Genomic DNA, 17,067 nt, shown 5'->3' with positions numbered 1-17,067 from the left:
TACAAATTAGGAGTATGTGTATGCACCTAGTAGTTGGTTATGATTTCCTTCTACTGAAGATGTCAAGTACTTAATGATGTTCTCCTGTCTTCAGGCATAGATCGGTGGCTGTGATTCCTCAGTAAATTCAGAGTTCATGATCTTCTACTTTTCTTATGTTTTTGGTTGTGAGACTGCCTGTAATGGCTGAGCCATATCTCTAGCCCTAGTCGTCTACTTGTCTAAGTGCTCTTCCAGAGCTCACCTGTAGCTCAGCACAATTCAAACAAGCTGCTTTTCAAACACATACCTAACAAGACAATACTGACTTTATTCAGCATTTAAAAAGGCAAGCTAATTTCAACAGAATTAATCATAATACAATTTATCTAGATTAACTTCACATTCTTGAAGCTATTTTGAGGTTGAGTTAAAAAACAATATATAAAAACACAGTGCCAAACCAAAAAAATACTTGGATCCTGTGTTCAGGAGAAACAAGCAATCATTTTTGTACTCAAGTCCACAAACACTCTCCAGGCAGTTTTAGACAATAATGGGATCCATGAGAATTTGAGTTTATGATAAGCTAAGTTGTTTCAGTTACTTTTCTGATCATAGTGACCAAACACTTAAGAGGAGTTTTTTGTTTTGTTTTGTTTTGTTTTGTTTTGTTTTTCAGCTCAGGTTTAAGAGAGGATACACTAGATAGGCATGGTGGCAGACAGATTTCTCCGAAAGAAAGCCCCTTGTCTAAAAACAAAAACAAACAAACAAAGAACAAAAAAGAAGGTAACACTGTCTGTCTATAGTCAGGAAGCAGATAGCATATCAATGGAAGTCCATATTCCATGGGAAATGGGTCACCACATTCAGGAAGGTATTCCCTCAGAAGATAAATCTCTCTGGAAATACCCCAACCACGTGTGAGTCTAAGACAGAAGTGTGTCTGTCTCTTAGGTGATTCTGGTACCAGTGAGGTTGACAAGAAGATTAACTATCACATCCACCAATTCTTCTGTAAGTATGGAAAGGCCCGGGTCTGTCATCATCACCATCACCATCTTCTGTTTTCTTACTCTCTCCCTCTTCCTCTTGAGACAGTCTCTCCACATAGTTCTGGCTGTCTTAGAACTCACTATGTAGACCAGGGTGGCCTTGAACTCACAAGATATGCCTGCCTCTGCTTCCCAAATGCTGGGAAACATTCTTTAATGCTCAAATTAAACTTTCAAAGAAGTTGTGTGGTGGTGATACATGTCTTTAATCCCAGGAGGTACAGGGAGGTGGATCTCTGTGAGTTTGAGGCCAGCCTGGTCTACATAGTGAGTAAAGTGAGTTCCAGGACAGCCAGAACTGTTACACAAAGAAACCCTATCTCCAAAAAAAAAAAAAAAAATCAAACCAAAAACCACAAAAACTTTCAAAAACATACAGCCTCAAATTGAGAAGCGCAGTCACAATGGTAGAGATCTTAGTGCTTGATATTTGATGTTCCTTCCTATTTTTTCTATACTGTTTCAAGAATTTTATTATTAAATTCAAGAATGCTTGTCAAGAAGTTCAGCAGGTAAAGGCACTTGCTACTAAGATTGCTAACCTGAGTTTGAGACCTAGGACACACATGGTCAAAGGAAAGAAACAATTCCCACAGTTGTCGTCTGACATCCACCTGTGTGCCATGACACACACACACACACACACACACACACACTAAGTATAATAAAGGATGATAGCACACTGTAAACAGTTAAATGATAATTAAATATGGATATAGATATAGGTAGGCTAAGTAGTTTCAAAGCTGAATTCCTAAAAACCAGTATCCCTATCATTTTACCCCTGAGAATATAAAGCAGAAATGAAATAAAGATATCAGTCATGATGGCAGCTAGCCTCTAAATTTTAATTTATATTACTTTATTTCCTGTTTGAGCATTCTCTTCTTTTCAAAAAAAGTGCCAGGACATACTAATTCAACACATTTTCAACCAGAGTTAAAATGCCAACTGAATATTGCAGGAACATTCGGGAAAACGTACTATGCCAACAACAACAAAATAAATTTTAAAGTGGGGGAGGGGAATGAAGGAAACAAGTGGGTTTGCCTCACCAAACAGGGGAATCCAAAAAGTGTGTCTGAATGTTAGTGCTGAAAGGAAGAACCCTGACACCTAGTGCCCATCTGGAAACCACGAGCCCCGGAGCCGCTCTAGTTCCCTCTCGAGGCAGCGACTTACACAGAGGTGGCTATTCAAATGCAGTAAATGTGGAATATACTTTTCTCCTGGGGAAAAAAAACACCTAAAGAAAAAATTCTTATGCCATGCTAGGATGGTAGTCTATTATTATCACTCCTGATTGGAGTGCCTCATTATTATAACTACTTCTAAACACAGTGTGTTTTCATCTCTTGTTATTCGTGATGACAGGAGTGATGGGGAAGGATGTTAAAAGCCCATGTTCTAGGAACTTGATCTCTATCACCAATAAAATTTCTGTAAGAGTTACCTCTTTATCACATTTTCATCATTACAGATTCCTGATCGAGTTCAAATAACTATAAAAAAGAAATAAAACAAAATGATAGTGGACTTACTTCAGAACAAATAAGGATATAACCACACAAAAGCCAGGCTTTTCCTTTGTTCTACCAGGCAAAGTTAAGTTGTTCTCTGTCAAGTCCATTACAACCTTTGTCTTGATCTTAGCCTGAGTTTTTTAATAACTGGGTTTAGTACAAAAAGCAGTTGTGCTGGATTGCAAAGTGTTACTCAAAATGTTCCCACCTGCAATTACAGCTTGCACCAAATGATTGAAATAGGTTAGCAAACTGGCAAAAAAATGAAAACAATTCCTCCACACCAGAGAAGTAGTAAAGCAGACTGGATGGATAGCTGTGTTTCTTCTGTAGCTCTGCAGCATACATTCATCTAGCTACGTATTTACATACAGTGCTCATCACTGCGGCATCAGAGCAGATAGAAAGGAAATCAGTTTAGTCTCTGTTGCAATCACGTTTCCTCAATTTTCATCTTTACTTGAAACTATTAAGAAAATCCCAGGCAACTCATCTTTAGAGCTATTTCCAAGTAATGTAGTTCACAGATTTGCTGCACATCGTTCTTATTCCTATTCTAAATTCATATTAAATGCAATGCCATTCAAACCTGACAATGAGAAAAAAGTGTCCTATACTTCTCACTAGGAATTAGGTAGCATTTCCTTAGTTAAATCTTTCTGATGAAGAAGGGACACTAGGAAAACAGGAAGAAGAAAGTAAGCTAACACAGAACCAGCAAAGCTCTCTTTCACATGCTTTTAGCAAAGGCACAAATGTTCAGAATGCAGGTCACATCTCTGCTGAAATAGCCAATATCTTCCTCAAATGGCAAACAGGTTACCTAAAACTAAATGGAACTGAATTGGTCCCAGTCCTGGTCCTATCACCATTTCACCTATTTGCCATCCCAGGAAAAAAGTGGGGAAGAAAGGTCGGCCAACAAGGTAACCAGTGTCTGACAAGTGCACATCTTCTGCTTCTGGCTGTAAGAAGTACCTCAATTCAGGGAAAAACTACACAAGAATCCTGTGTTTTACCCTCATTCCTAACATCCATGAGCTAGCTTTTAAGCCCAGAAACTCCAATACTTCAAGATAATACAGTCACCTACAATGGCCACCTGGTAGTGCCGTCACTCTGGAGAACACCCATTATGAGGATTTAGTGTCTATGGAGCATCAATGCATTTACATTGAGCCTGGGCTCTCAGAACACTAACAGGTCAATTTTTTATTGTTTTTAAATAAAACCATATCTCAAAGCTTTGTTCTGATGCCCATTCTCTTTGGCAAAGGAAGATTTGCTCCAAATCCCATCAGCATGAGCTCACTTTGTTCTCCTCACACCATTCTTCAGGTAATATGTAGAGTGCTGGGCTCATGACAAACTTGTCGCTTTGGCCAAAGAAAATTAAACCACAGTAGTAGAAAACCAACGTGCCCTGATAAACCTAGTCTCAACACAAGGAAATATATCCTACTGACACCTCATCATCTCTTACGTACAGCCGTCCCTCAGAGTCAAACACTGATTCCATCCCTAGACTGGTGAGTCTTTCAATGGACACACTCCATTGTATTTCCAAGCTATTGGTAGCAGAGTTTGATTCTAATACCATAACCTCATTCCTGTCATGCAGTATCCTATAATCTAGCTAAGGTCACTGACCTCACCAGTCATCCTGGGCTCAGTTATTGACTGTTCACAAAAGAACATCAGCCTCACTCTTCCTGAACTCTTAGGCTCAGACACAGCAAGCTAACATGCAGGCTCAATCCTAGTCAGTCATCTGAAGAAAAGGAAAAGAGAACAAAGAAAACATGTAACTTAGAAAGGGAAAGAGAATAATGTGAAAAGTGATACAAAGCAATGGCATTTCCATAAATGCTTTTAGCTTTCTGGTTTCACAACTTTTAGGACAAGGGGCAAACGAAAACTTGTGGTCACTACTGTATACTGTCACTCACTGCGGTAGCCACTCCTTTTATACTGAGGTGTGTTAGGTTTTAAAGGGGTTAAAAATAAGAAACCTTTAATTTTTTCTGTGTGTGTGTGTGTGTGTGTGTGTGTGTGTGTGTGTGTGTGTGTGGTCTTTTGGTACAGAATTCCTTATAATAAGACTATTTGTATTCATACTGGCAGAGTAAACACTACATGTTCATGCCCAGGCAGCTCTGTGCTTGTAATTTCAGCAAGAATAGAGCTCTGTCCCTCTGGGACTTCACTATTCCCCCAGTCTCCATTCGCTCAAACACAGAATGAGAACAGAGAGAAAGCAGGAGAAGAAAGATCGTGGCAAGAGGTTTCACACAGCATTGCAGCTAGCTTTCATGTGGCAAAAAACCCTCCAAACTCATTTTGTGTTTTAATTACATTAGTTAAAAGTTTTACTCTCAGCCTCATGTTCACAAGGCCACTTTCTACTCCTCAACAGCTATTCAATGAATCAAAATTGCAGACTAGCACAACGAAGCTTTTCTTTTCTGCTGAGGGGCGTGCAAGCAGAGGCCATACACACAGTAGGTACAGAGCTCGGCTTCAACTTTGTGTGCTGATGAATATGTGTTTACTCATGGCAACCCCTGCCACCTCCACCCCATTGTCTGGCCATTTATTTGTTGAGGCACCAGACTGGAAGAACTACAACTCTAAGCCTCTTCATCTGGTCCAGTGCTTGACTCCATCCTAAAGCTAAATCACCTGTTCTTGAAGCCCACTGTGGTACTCAACAGTCATCTATCTTGTACAACAGAATAAATATTTTTGAAAAGGATACTGGATCTGGGCTTGGAGACACATGCCTTTAATTACAGAAGAGACAACCAAGTTCAAAGCCAGTGTGTTCATCATAGTGAGTTCTAGGAAAGCAAGGGCTACTGAGAGAGACCCTATTTCCAAAGAACAAAAAAAATAAGATATTTAACATAAGGGGAAAAATTCACATAGTATCTCCAGTGATCAGCCAGTTTGTTTATGTTAACACCCAAATAAAAATTATTGTTATTTATTTATTTTTGGTTTATCAAGACAAAGTTTCTCTGTGTAACCTTGTCTATCCTGGAACTTTCTCTGTAGACCAGGCTGGCCTCAAACTCAGAGATTCCCCAGCCTCTGCCTCCCAAATGCTGGGATTAAAGGCATGCAAGATGACAGCCTGGCTCAGATAAAGATTTTTTTTTTTTTGGTTTTTTGAGACAGGGTTTCTCTGTGTAGTTTTGCTCCTTTCCTGGAACTCACTTGGTAGCCCAGGCTGGCCTCGAACTCACGGAGATCCACCTGGGTCTGCCTCCTGAGTGCTGGGATTAAAGGCATACGCCACCACTGCCCGGCTGTTAAAGATTATTTTAAGGAATAAGTTTAGCTAGGGGTTATGCCTGAATCTGCAATAAAAACACCTCTGTATTCTTAGGTGTATTCATATTTTTATCATTGCTGTAATTGTACCTTAGAAGCATAGTCAAAATCTTAAGGATCTTCCTGTATGGAGAAGAATATGAAGGGACACAGGAGAATGTCTTTATGTCATTACTAATATGGTACTACATGAGAAAGGTTATTAATCCTAGAAAATGCCTTCTGTTTGCTTTATTTCAAGATAGGGACTAATGCTGCCCAGGTTAACCTTCAATTTTCCTGCCTTCACTTCCAAATGCTGGCATGAGGCACAACAATGATTGAAAATGTGTTTATTTTTCTTTGAAATTTTTAAGTAGCTAATAATTTATTAATATATTATTAAAAACTATTCTTAAATTTAAATTGTTTTGATCATATCCCCTCCCCTAAGGATTTCATGATCTTTTTCTTGTCCCTCTCCACACAAGTTCAAGTTTTTAATAACTATCAAAATCAGGCAGGTGTGGTGGCACACTTCTCTAATCCCAGCACTCAGAAGGCAGAGGCAGGAGGGTCTCTGAGAGTTTAAAGCCAGCCTTGTCTATGTAGTGAGTTCCAGGACACCCAGACTTATGCAGTGAGTGAGACCTTATCTCAAAACAAACAAACAAATAAATAAATGTTTTGTGTTTCTTTTTTTTAAACTGTTGGTTCTCAGCCCTTTAGAAAGAATTTCTTTATCATACTCACAATATTAGCAAATCTAATGAATCAAGGGTAAAAGAAGATACCTAAAAATCTCGAAATTCCAAATCTATTCCTAAAATTCCAAATATATTATGAACTCACCAATCTTGCTCCACTTAAAATATGACCTTCATCTCTATTTTGAAGCAAATCCTAGACATTAGACCTTTGATCTGTAAAGACTTTGTATTAGTATGTCTGCCCATCAGAAAATAATACTCCTTTTCAAAAAGCAAAATTGTAATACCATTATTATACCTAAAAAATTCACAGTCATTTCTTGGTTTGGTCCATTCTCTCACTGAGGAAACTGACCAAGAATGCTGTCCTGACTCTGCCATTTGAGTCTTAGTTCCTACTGAGTAATGACAGCTCTCAGGAAAGGCTGGTACTAGTGGACACAGAGACAGAAAGGGAGACGGGCATATCTACTTGCCTCATTTCCTCCTGGAAGCCTGTTCATATGGACCAGCTGGCCTTGATCATCCAACACCAGCTCAGTGTACGTCAGCATGTCAGAAGGCAGAGGGGGTGAGGGAAGGAACGCTTGAGTGGACATAGACTCCCAGAGTTTGATGAGTGACTAATGGAAGAAAGAAGTTTGACTCATCAGTGACAATTAACATTTCAACATAGATAAAAATCACAGTCAAATTCAGTCACTCTGACTCTGCTTTCTTTTCTAAGAGCTCTAGACTAAATGCTCCAACCTTCACTTTCAGCAAACATACACTTTTAGCCATTTTTACAGCATTTTCAGTATGTCAAAAGTCAGGTACTTCCCCGATACAGTCAAACTACTGAATGAGTCTGAAATAGCACTGGAGCATTAACACATACAAAAGCCCTAACACCACCCCAGCCAGAGTAAAATAAAAAAACTCAAATAAACAGCATCAGGCAGGGTGGTGGCTCATGTCTTTAATCTCTGCCTCAGCTTTTGGGAGACTAAGGCATGTTCATCTCTATGAGTTCAAGCCAGCCAAGGCTACAGTGAGACCCCGTCTCAAACAAAACAAAACAAATAAAACCAAATAACATCATCTTTTCTTAAAAGTATATGTATCTGTATGTGGGAGGGCAGGGATCCTAGGGAAACCTGGCAATAGAAGATTTTCAAAAAAAGCAGATAGGACATTCTGCTACTACAACCAAATCTAAGAAAGCTAGAATTAGGTTTCTATTATAGGTTAAGGGAAGATCCCTTTACTACTTTTCATAGCAATAGGCCCACACACGGGAATTAGTTAAGATGTGTTTCTAAGTACAGATCAACTAAACTTCAATTTTGAGAATACAGACATACCTATGCATTTACAAAAACATTCACAATTTCCATTTCTTATGTAAACAAAACAACTTGTTTATGAAGCTCGGTCCTTGCTTGTCTTAAACACCAAAAGCCCAAATGATTCACACACACTTATGTGTCCTGTGTCTCTTGTCAATTACAATATGACTTACATAGCACTGACACTGAGAATCAGAACCACACCCAGTTGTCAGGGTAATGACACCATAAAACAGAGGTAATGAGTGAAAGTCAGTGTGTTCTGAGATAGGATGGTGTAAAATAAATGGTTACATAAAGGTAATTTGTTTTTGTGAATATTACGGAATCACAGACTACTAAAGTCCAGAGATAAATATTACATTAAGATTCAAATGTGGTAATACTGATAGTACTAAGAGACTTGAAAATTTCTACATCAAAGATATTTTTAAAAAGAAATCTCAATTTTTTGACGCTCTATTCTTTCTCTGTTGTATTCTCTGCTTGTGATATACTCCCTTACTTTGATGGGAAAACCTGCAGCATAGAGAGGGATCATCACATGATCAAGGAGTTTATTTTCACATGAGGAAGAGCTTCATAATGCCATACTTTTCTCGTGCTAGGTTTTTTTCAACTATAGTAAATCCACAAAAAAAGTTACACCTTAAACTTGTGGAGATACCCATGTTTATGCTACCTATAATGACTCTCATCTTGGCGTAGGCTAAGGGGCCATCCTAGAAAGTAGGAAAATGAAAACTCATTCCACCCCTCCTTTTGTATATCTTTAATATGAAGACTTAATACAAGTATAATACATGTATAACACCTCACACAGGCCCCTGCAAATGTAACATGTGGTATGGATGTACTCTCCTCTACTTGAGACTTTTCACCATTCTTCAGGAAGCACCTGAGTTAGAAGACACTAAAGCCATCGATGAGACAGAAATCAGAATAGTGTCAAGATATTTCCTGGCCCTGTTTTTCTCTAGGGAAAGCTGCACCTGATGAAATTCAAGGACACCTTGTTTCCTTAAAACTCCCACCCGTTAGCCACCTTTACCTGCCGAAACATCTCTGGGATGTCATATATATACGTTGTTCCTAAGGACTGTGCCTGAAACCTCTTCGACTGAAGAAGGTCTTTGGTCACATATGGAGTATTGATTAACATTCCATGCAGTGGTCCCTGCTTGTCTCCATATGCCTGAAACATGATCTGTGGGGAAAAAACAGAAAGCACAGACAGGTAAGAGACAGACAGGAAATGAAATAGCTGCCTATAGCACCATTTTTCACAATGTCATTTCTTGAAAAACAGTTGAGGGGGGTACTTAATGGCAGAGACTTGTCTTATGACACTGGGTATTTGGTGTTGTCCCTTCTCCGCCAGTTAACCAACTCTAAAAGAGTGATGCATAACCAGCCATATACATACACTAGGCTGTGCTTAGTGTGAGATTAGGTTAAATCAACAAGAAAGATATAAATTTTGCATCTCAGAAACAAAGTGATGGCACTTGCCTTCCAAAGTGACTTCAATCTCAGATACTAAAACATGAAGCATGTCAGCTAACTGGACAGAACATTTGTAGTGTTTAAGTAAAAGAATAATTATACACTATAGAGATAATTCTTGTTCTTGGACCAGACCAAGGTTCTACCACTTGATCATGTATTAGTCCCTTGACTAGAAGGTGCTTTGTAATATTATTAGACACACAAAAGCTTCAAATATTTTTACCAGAGTAAGTAAATTCCATCCACTCACCTAATTAATTCTTGTTACATCATAAGACACAATTTATGGTAAAATCACTATATTTCATTAAATTACATATTCAACTATATATATTTCTCTCTAGTATACTGTCTACAACTAGTGAATTCCTGCAATTGCTGGACTGTCACATAATGAAACCACCACACCAGTTTTTAATCATTTTTAACTCAAATATTTCTAGAAGAGTACTTCATACTCCATATATTTAGCTAGTTTTATTTGCTCATGAATATTTATAAGGGATGCCATTATTTCAATTCAATTAATATTTATTGAGTGCTCAGAGGTTGTATAACACCAAACTAGGCACTTTATGTATGAACACATAAAATATAGATTCCCAACACACTGAATACAAATGGAGATTGGAATGAAAAGGTATATATATATTCACATATCTGTTTGGACCTAAAATATAAGCACAAGTGTACCATTAATGAAAAGATCCCTGGAATTGATATGTATGCATAGAACGGAATTAAGTACTGTCCTAAACCTGAAGGTCATTCAGCTAAGTGAATCCTCAGTATTTAGCTCAGAGGAAAAAGAGTGCTCTGGTGACTTGTCAATTAGGTCTTATTCTGGGCAAAACATATCCTAGGCTGTTTAAAGGCCCCACAGTGGAACCCCCAGATTTCTTCTAATAGACCAAGGGGGAAAGTTACTATGTGGGAGACAGCAGCAGCAACACCTTGGGAGTAAAAGAACTAGTCATACTTTTAACAGATTTCAAGTGTTTTGATAAGGGTACAATATGAGGAAACTGTATTTGGGAAAAAGACTGAATCAGAGTAAGAAAAAGGAATAAAATCAGGAGGTTCAACACTGTGAGACAACTCAGCCAGTAAAGATACCTGCCCCAAGCCTGACAACCTGAGTTCAATGCCTGGAACTGAAAGACCTGATTCCTGCAAGCTGTCCTCATCTGAGCTATATACGTGTACACATACACAAAAAACTATAAAATTAAAAGCAGCAGAGTTTTGGAACTGTATTTCCTGCTAAGAGAGGCAAAGGCTGTAAGTACAAGGTTTAAAACTCAATTTTGCCAAGCTCTAGGATGAAGTTAGGTTAGCCATAGTAAAGCAATATAGCTATGCAGTAAGGAAAGTGTGGGAGCCCGTTTTCGGGTTCCTTGTGGCTTTACCCACAAGGTCCTCATAGAGGATGATTAGGGCCACAGACCTGAGTGCAGGTGTCTGAGATGGTCTGCACTTGGCTGTGCTGGGGGAGGAGGTCTTTGCTCCACCCCCTTGGCGTCTCTATAAATACCCTGGGGCAGAGACAGTCAGGGCCCATTGGAAAAGGTTCCAGGCCCTCTCAAGGCTATCCTGTATTTTCTATCTGTCTTATCTTTGCACTATAAATTCTTCTATCTAATATTTCCTGCTGCTCACACTCAAGAAAACTCTGGGGAGCTGTGGGGTTGGTGGGTAAATGCCCCACAGGAAAGGAACTGAAAGAAAGCAGCCTGGATATTGCATTGCTGCTGGAATTTAAAATGATAACCACTTAGTGGCTTGTCAGTTTCTTATGATGTTAAAAATAGTTACTATGAACCAGCAATTAGACTCCTATGCATTTACTTAGGAAAAATAAAAAAATTATCTATACAAAGATTTGCAAATAATAGCTAGGTGTGGTGACACATGCCTTTAATCCCAACACTTGGAAAGCAAATGCAGGAGAATCTCTCTTAATTTAAGGCCAGCCTGGTCTATATAGTGAGACCAAGTCTCAAACAAAACAAAAAGGAAAAGATCTGTAAATGAAGGCACATTACAGATTTATGCCCAACAACCAAAATTTAGAAATAACACTCCAATAATTGAATGGATATAAACATTTTGGTAAATTACAAAATGGAATGCTAATCGACAATGAAAAGGAGCATAATCAGAGTCCTTGCAACATAGATGAACCCCCAAAACATTATGTTAAACAAAACAAGTAGGATACAGAATAGCAGGAATTGTCTGATTTCATTTACATGCAACTATAGGACAGGCAAAACTAATCTACAGCAACAGAAAGCAGATCAGTGGTTGCCTCAGTCTGCAATTGGTGCTCTGCCTTTCACTGAAAAGAATGAGAAACTCCATGGGTTGACAAGCAGTTCTCTATCATGACTGTGATGACAGTTACATATCATATACAATGGTCAGACTTAATCAAATCAAATACAACAAATGAACCCACTTTGGTACATGCAAACTATATAAACTATTTAAAAATGAAAACTCAAGCCAGTGGCAGTGGAGCAAGCCTTTAATCCTAGCACTCGGGAGGCAGAACCATGTGGATCTTTGTGAGTTTGAGGCCAGCCTGCTCTACAGAGCCGAGATCCAGGACAGGTACCAAAACTACACAGAGACCCTGTCTGGGACCCCCCCCCCCCACCGCCCAAATTAAAACAAACAAACTTAATAAAGGTGACTTTTAAACTGTTTTCTTTACTTTCCTCACTAGAAGTGAATTCATTAAAGTAACGGACTATTTGAACCTCTTCTCCCAACTCAGGACTGCCTGATGTGGTTCTTTACAGCCTATAGGACAAAGACTACACAAGAAACATGAAACTCAAGCCAGTTAACTTTTTTTCTTATTGGCAATAAATAATGTACTTGGGCAAGAGGCTGGAAGTAATGGATCCTAACTGAAGCCCCAAATGACCGGTTGTGTTAGCTCTATGTTCTCCTATGATGGACATGGTAATTAGAGGCTGGTAGAGGTCATGTTTTACAAGTTTGAAAACATGCACAGGTTTTACTACCTCCCACTGAAGGCTGCAGTAGGGCTTCTTTTAGAGAACTATCTCTGACCTACACTGTGGGCACCCTTAGAGCCCTGGGCGTATTTTCTTTTATAGTATCTCTTGCAGCACAGAAACATCAATTATTCATCTGTTTTCCCTCTGTGATATATATTTCTCAAGGAGGGACTGCTTTGTATCCAGAGTTCCTGACACACTACTTAGTCAGAAAATATTAAATAAGCAAATGAACAGATGATAAACATGGTTTCGTATTATCTCAATTTCCTATGACTCACTAAGGAAAGAGGAAATAAAGTTCAGTGACGGGCACCAAGCAGGCACTGGTGCATAGGAACTGGCTGGAAGCTGCTCTGCAGTCAGTTCCCGCCTCTGCTCACAACCTGGCTTCCATGCTGCAGCCAGGCTGGGCAACCTCCAGGGCTTTTCAAATATGCTGGTCCCCTTCAGGTTGAGGGCAGCTTATTCACTCTCGCAGGTGCCTATTAAGTGTTTATTTTGTGCCAGGCACAATACTAAATCTCTGCTGAAGGCATCTGTGCCTTTCATGGGCCTATGTCACTACCAACCAGCATCAGAGAAATCTAAGAGCTTTCTAATAAAAAGAAATGGAAAAAAAGAAGAAAGTTACGAAGAAAAAAACATTTATCAAAAACATTAAAATCTCAAGTGGCCCTCTTCTTTTACAGAAGAATAGGCCTGCCTTGAAGCCATTGTAGGAGTTAATTAAAAGCATCTAGAACCATGGAAAGCCCTGAGTGAAAATGTTCTTAAGGTTGTCCTGAAAAACATCACATGCAGCAAAAATTATTGAGCATTCTTTTTCTTGTTCACCCCTGTGCTCTGTGCATGCTGTTCTAAATGCTTGCTTCTTAAAGGATAGATTTCTTTGGTCATCTAACTGAGAATCAAAGAACAAAATGAAAGGTCAGTAAGAAAACTGCCTAAACTAGGATTTTAAAAATTTCATCTCCAAAACACAGACAAAAATGTCTTTTCCTACTTGCATTCCTGGATTTAAATGAACACATATAAAAGCAAGAGCCACATAATGTCTTCCCAGAAACAAATGCATAAAACAGCCTAAACCCTTGTTTGTGTATTCTGGTGCAAGTCTACCCTTTATCAGGAGTATACTTTTAAAGTACACACTGAGGCCCTAAAATAATATATTGCTTCTAAAGATGTGCCCATACCATTGAAAATGGTCCAAATGTTTAGAAACTAAGGTGTTAAGCCAACTAAAATAGAATGCTCTGTTATCATAGAGTCAGCATGCTTATCCATTTTTCATTTCTGCATTCCCAAATTTTTTCCCTTGGAAAATGGGTTACAGTTTGTCACTTTGCTCATCATATATAGGCATATAGCACTCTGAACTCAGTGAAGGAAAGTGAGCATGAGTGAATGGAATAAGCAATGTACAAGTATGAAGAAGACACTGCTTGGTCCTGCTCCTAATGTGATACTATGGTAAGATTTCCCCTTTTTAAAGACAGAAGTTGGAGATGTATTCCAGCAAGTTCTCTTTCCTCATCTGCCAGTGAAAGGCTTCACTGGGAACAGGAAAACAAATCAGACCAGGAAGTCTAGATTACTTAGCACAAGAGCCCCTGGAAGCAATAAACATTGGCATTGCACAATTACCTGTAGAGTTGTTTCACCTGGCCTGTTACTGTTCCTCTATATTTGACAAAGGTTAAGGTTTTGTTAACATGCATGATCAAGAGGCACAATGCAAAGGGTGAACCAATAGGGTTTCTGTGTTGGACCATTTTATGTGTTGGACCAAATCAAACCTTGGAGGAATCTGTTTGACTACTGTACCTGTGCTGTCCTGGAGTCAGTCACTTCCTTATACAGGCTGATGTCCAAGTAATAGCCAGACTCATTTGTCAGGAAGAGGCGGATGGGAATTGCCTTTCCAGTTGTTGTCAGGCGAATGTTGATTTTCAGTTCTGCCTGGAGGACGCGCAATTTCCACAGCCGACTTCCATAGCGCATTACCATGCTCCGAACAGATTCTTCAATCTGACACAGATACAATACCAAGTGTAAAACCAAAATATTTTGTAACTAAAACTTGTTTTAAGTTTGCACATCTTTGCAAAAGAGCATTGGAAAAAGATGCTGGTTTGTCTTTGTAACCACATTTACAGCTTATAAAGAGAACTCATATGGTTTATTCTCCCAGTTCTAGTTAGTTTTCAGTCAATTTGACACAAACCAGACACCTGGAGAGAAGGAAACCTCAATTGAAGGATTGTCTTGGTTAGACTGTCTTGATAGATTAAGAGGGCACAGGCTACTGTAGGCAGCACTATGCCTAGGTGGGTGGGGCGGGCTCTGTAATAAGAAAGCTAACTGAGTATGAGAGAGCAGGCAAGCCAGTAAGCAGCTTTCCTGCATGGTGTCTACTCTAGGTTCCTACCTTGAGTTCCTGTCCTGACTTTCTTCAATTATGAACTGTGATCTGGAAGTAGAAGCTGAAATAAACTCTTTAATTCCCTACATTGCTTTTGGCTGTAGTTTTTTTTTCCTTTTATCACAGCAGCAGAAAGAAACTAAGACACTCCTCAACCTACTCTTGTTTGGAACAAGTTAGAAGCAATTTCATGCTGGGTTGGTATTTGAGTGGTTTTCTTTTACTCACAACCCCCAAATCTGTACAACTCCTTCCCATTTCCCAATTATGTTCATAATCTATATCAAAGATCTGCAATCTAAAATTAAAAGCCAGGGGATTTAAGAGAAAGCCCCCAAATAAGAATAAAATCCCTGGTTAAATAGCTATTAAGTAGCATTTCTAGGCATGGTAACTATGTTTCATTGCACTTACAGGACCTTAAATCAACACAGCAATTACCATCATGAGCTTCTTTCCCACAAAATTTTATTAAACTTGATAATGTATGTCTCTTAGTAAATTGCACAAATTAAAGAAAGGCAATTTGTAGGTTGTACCAGAATGTTCCCTCTTAACATTAGCGCTCTAAAGTTTGGTCACTGCCAAGTCCAACTGAGATTTACAAGATGAGATATTCCCTTGCTTCCTTGAAGCTCTGTACTAAGACAGCTTGGTAGTCCTGGTTTTCAAAGCTAGAAAACTTATTTTAACTGGATATCCCTAGAAGTAACTTTGTAGGCTGCCAAGGTATTTTAGTGGGTAGAGACACTCGCCACCAAGCCTGAGAACTTAAAGATCCTTGGAACCCACATGGTATAAGGAGAGAACCAAGTCTCACCAAGTAAATAAATGCATAAATGGTTTTGTTACTAACATGTATTAACTGTTCCCAATGGGGCTGCAAGTACCCAGAGCATTCTGAAGTGTCTTTCTAAAGTGATGTCTCAGCTTCTTAGCAATCTTTAAGATTACCTTATATGCCCCAATTTATGGTATCCTCCTGCATGAATTTTGTTTCGGTACTGTGGAGTTTTAACTTAGAATAGGTTTCAAGTAGATAACTTTCCTGTTCCCACACTGTAGCAGGAATCTTAAAAGGGCTTATTAATAAAACCAAACCTGAGGCCAGTTATTGGGGTGAAAGCTGGAAGATCAGAGAAGTAGAACAAGCTTCAGCTTCCTCACCTCTCCAGTTCCTCAGCTGATCCTGTTTCCTCAGACTGGAAGCCTCTGAGTCCTCATGCAGAATGAATCTCAGCTGAACTGTTGCTCAAAAGCCTAAAAGCTTAACCAGGCTAGTTCCTGGTTTTCACACCTTATATACCTCTCTGCTTTCTGTCATTGCTTCCTGATATTAAAGGTGTGAGTCACCATGCCTGGCTATTTCCAGTGTAGCCTTGAACTCACAGAGATCCAGAGGGATTTCTGCCTCTGGAATGCTAAGATTAAAGGCGTGTGTGCCACCATTTTCTGGCCTCTATATCTAGTGGCTGTTCTGTTCTCTGACTCTAGGTAAGTTTATTAGGGTGCACAATATTTTGGGGAACACAATGCCACCACACCACACTGTGCATGTTAGCCAAGAGACATTTATCCATTCTTTTCTTGAGAGGATAAACGCTAACATCTGTGTGTACATGAAACAATAGTGATGTGTGGTGGCACATGCCTTTAATCCCAGCACTCGGGAGGCAGAGGCAGGCGGATCTCTGTGAGTTCGAGGCCAGCCTGGTCTCCAAAGTGAGTTCCAGGAAAGGTGCAAAGCAACACAAAGAAACCCTGTCTCAAAAAACAAAAACAAAAACAAAAAAAAAAAAAAAATTAAAGGTCAACCTGCTGATATGAACACCTCTTTCCAAATCCACATGAGCCACATACAAATGAGACTCTTTGTGAGGACTGGCAGAGAAACTGAGAAATTCACCTTCGATGGGTCCATGATGACTGTGGGCACAAAATTGAGGAAGATGTGGTTACAGTCAGTTCGGACATTTGTATTATTAAAAGCAACTTCCAATTCATCCATGGCTTCCAGAAGCAGCCGCTCCCCTTCATTTTGAAGATATTCAAAAGAAGCTTCCTATATAGGAAGAAATCAACACATTAGTGTGCTTTAGAAGCAAAAGAGAGGGCTGGAGAAATGGTTCAGTGGGTATAGTGCTTGCTGAGAAAGCACAAGGACTAAGTTTGGAGTACCAGG

General features: G+C 39.3%; 1 protein-coding gene across 6 annotated transcripts in view; it reads right to left on the bottom strand.

Moving 5' to 3' along the window:
- Acaca (acetyl-CoA carboxylase alpha) overlaps positions 1 to 17,067 on the bottom strand; it is a 273,401-nt gene that overhangs the window by 75,985 nt on the left and 180,349 nt on the right. For all 6 annotated transcript variants that reach the window (XM_036195670.1, XM_036195671.1, XM_036195674.1 and 3 more), the window contains 4 exons: positions 16,792 to 16,947; positions 14,288 to 14,491; positions 8,968 to 9,123; positions 7,062 to 7,208 (listed from right to left, as the gene is read on the bottom strand). In XM_036195670.1, coding sequence (XP_036051563.1) covers positions 7,062 to 7,208; positions 8,968 to 9,123; positions 14,288 to 14,491; positions 16,792 to 16,947 — 663 coding nt within the window. The remainder of the gene's footprint in view (positions 1 to 7,061; positions 7,209 to 8,967; positions 9,124 to 14,287; positions 14,492 to 16,791; positions 16,948 to 17,067) is intronic.

Source organism: Onychomys torridus, chromosome 8 (genome assembly GCF_903995425.1).
Source record: "Onychomys torridus chromosome 8, mOncTor1.1, whole genome shotgun sequence".
NCBI lineage: Eukaryota > Metazoa > Chordata > Mammalia > Rodentia > Cricetidae > Onychomys > Onychomys torridus.
The sequence above is the reverse complement of the archived record's forward strand: the minus strand, read 5'-3'. Positions and strand labels throughout refer to the sequence as shown.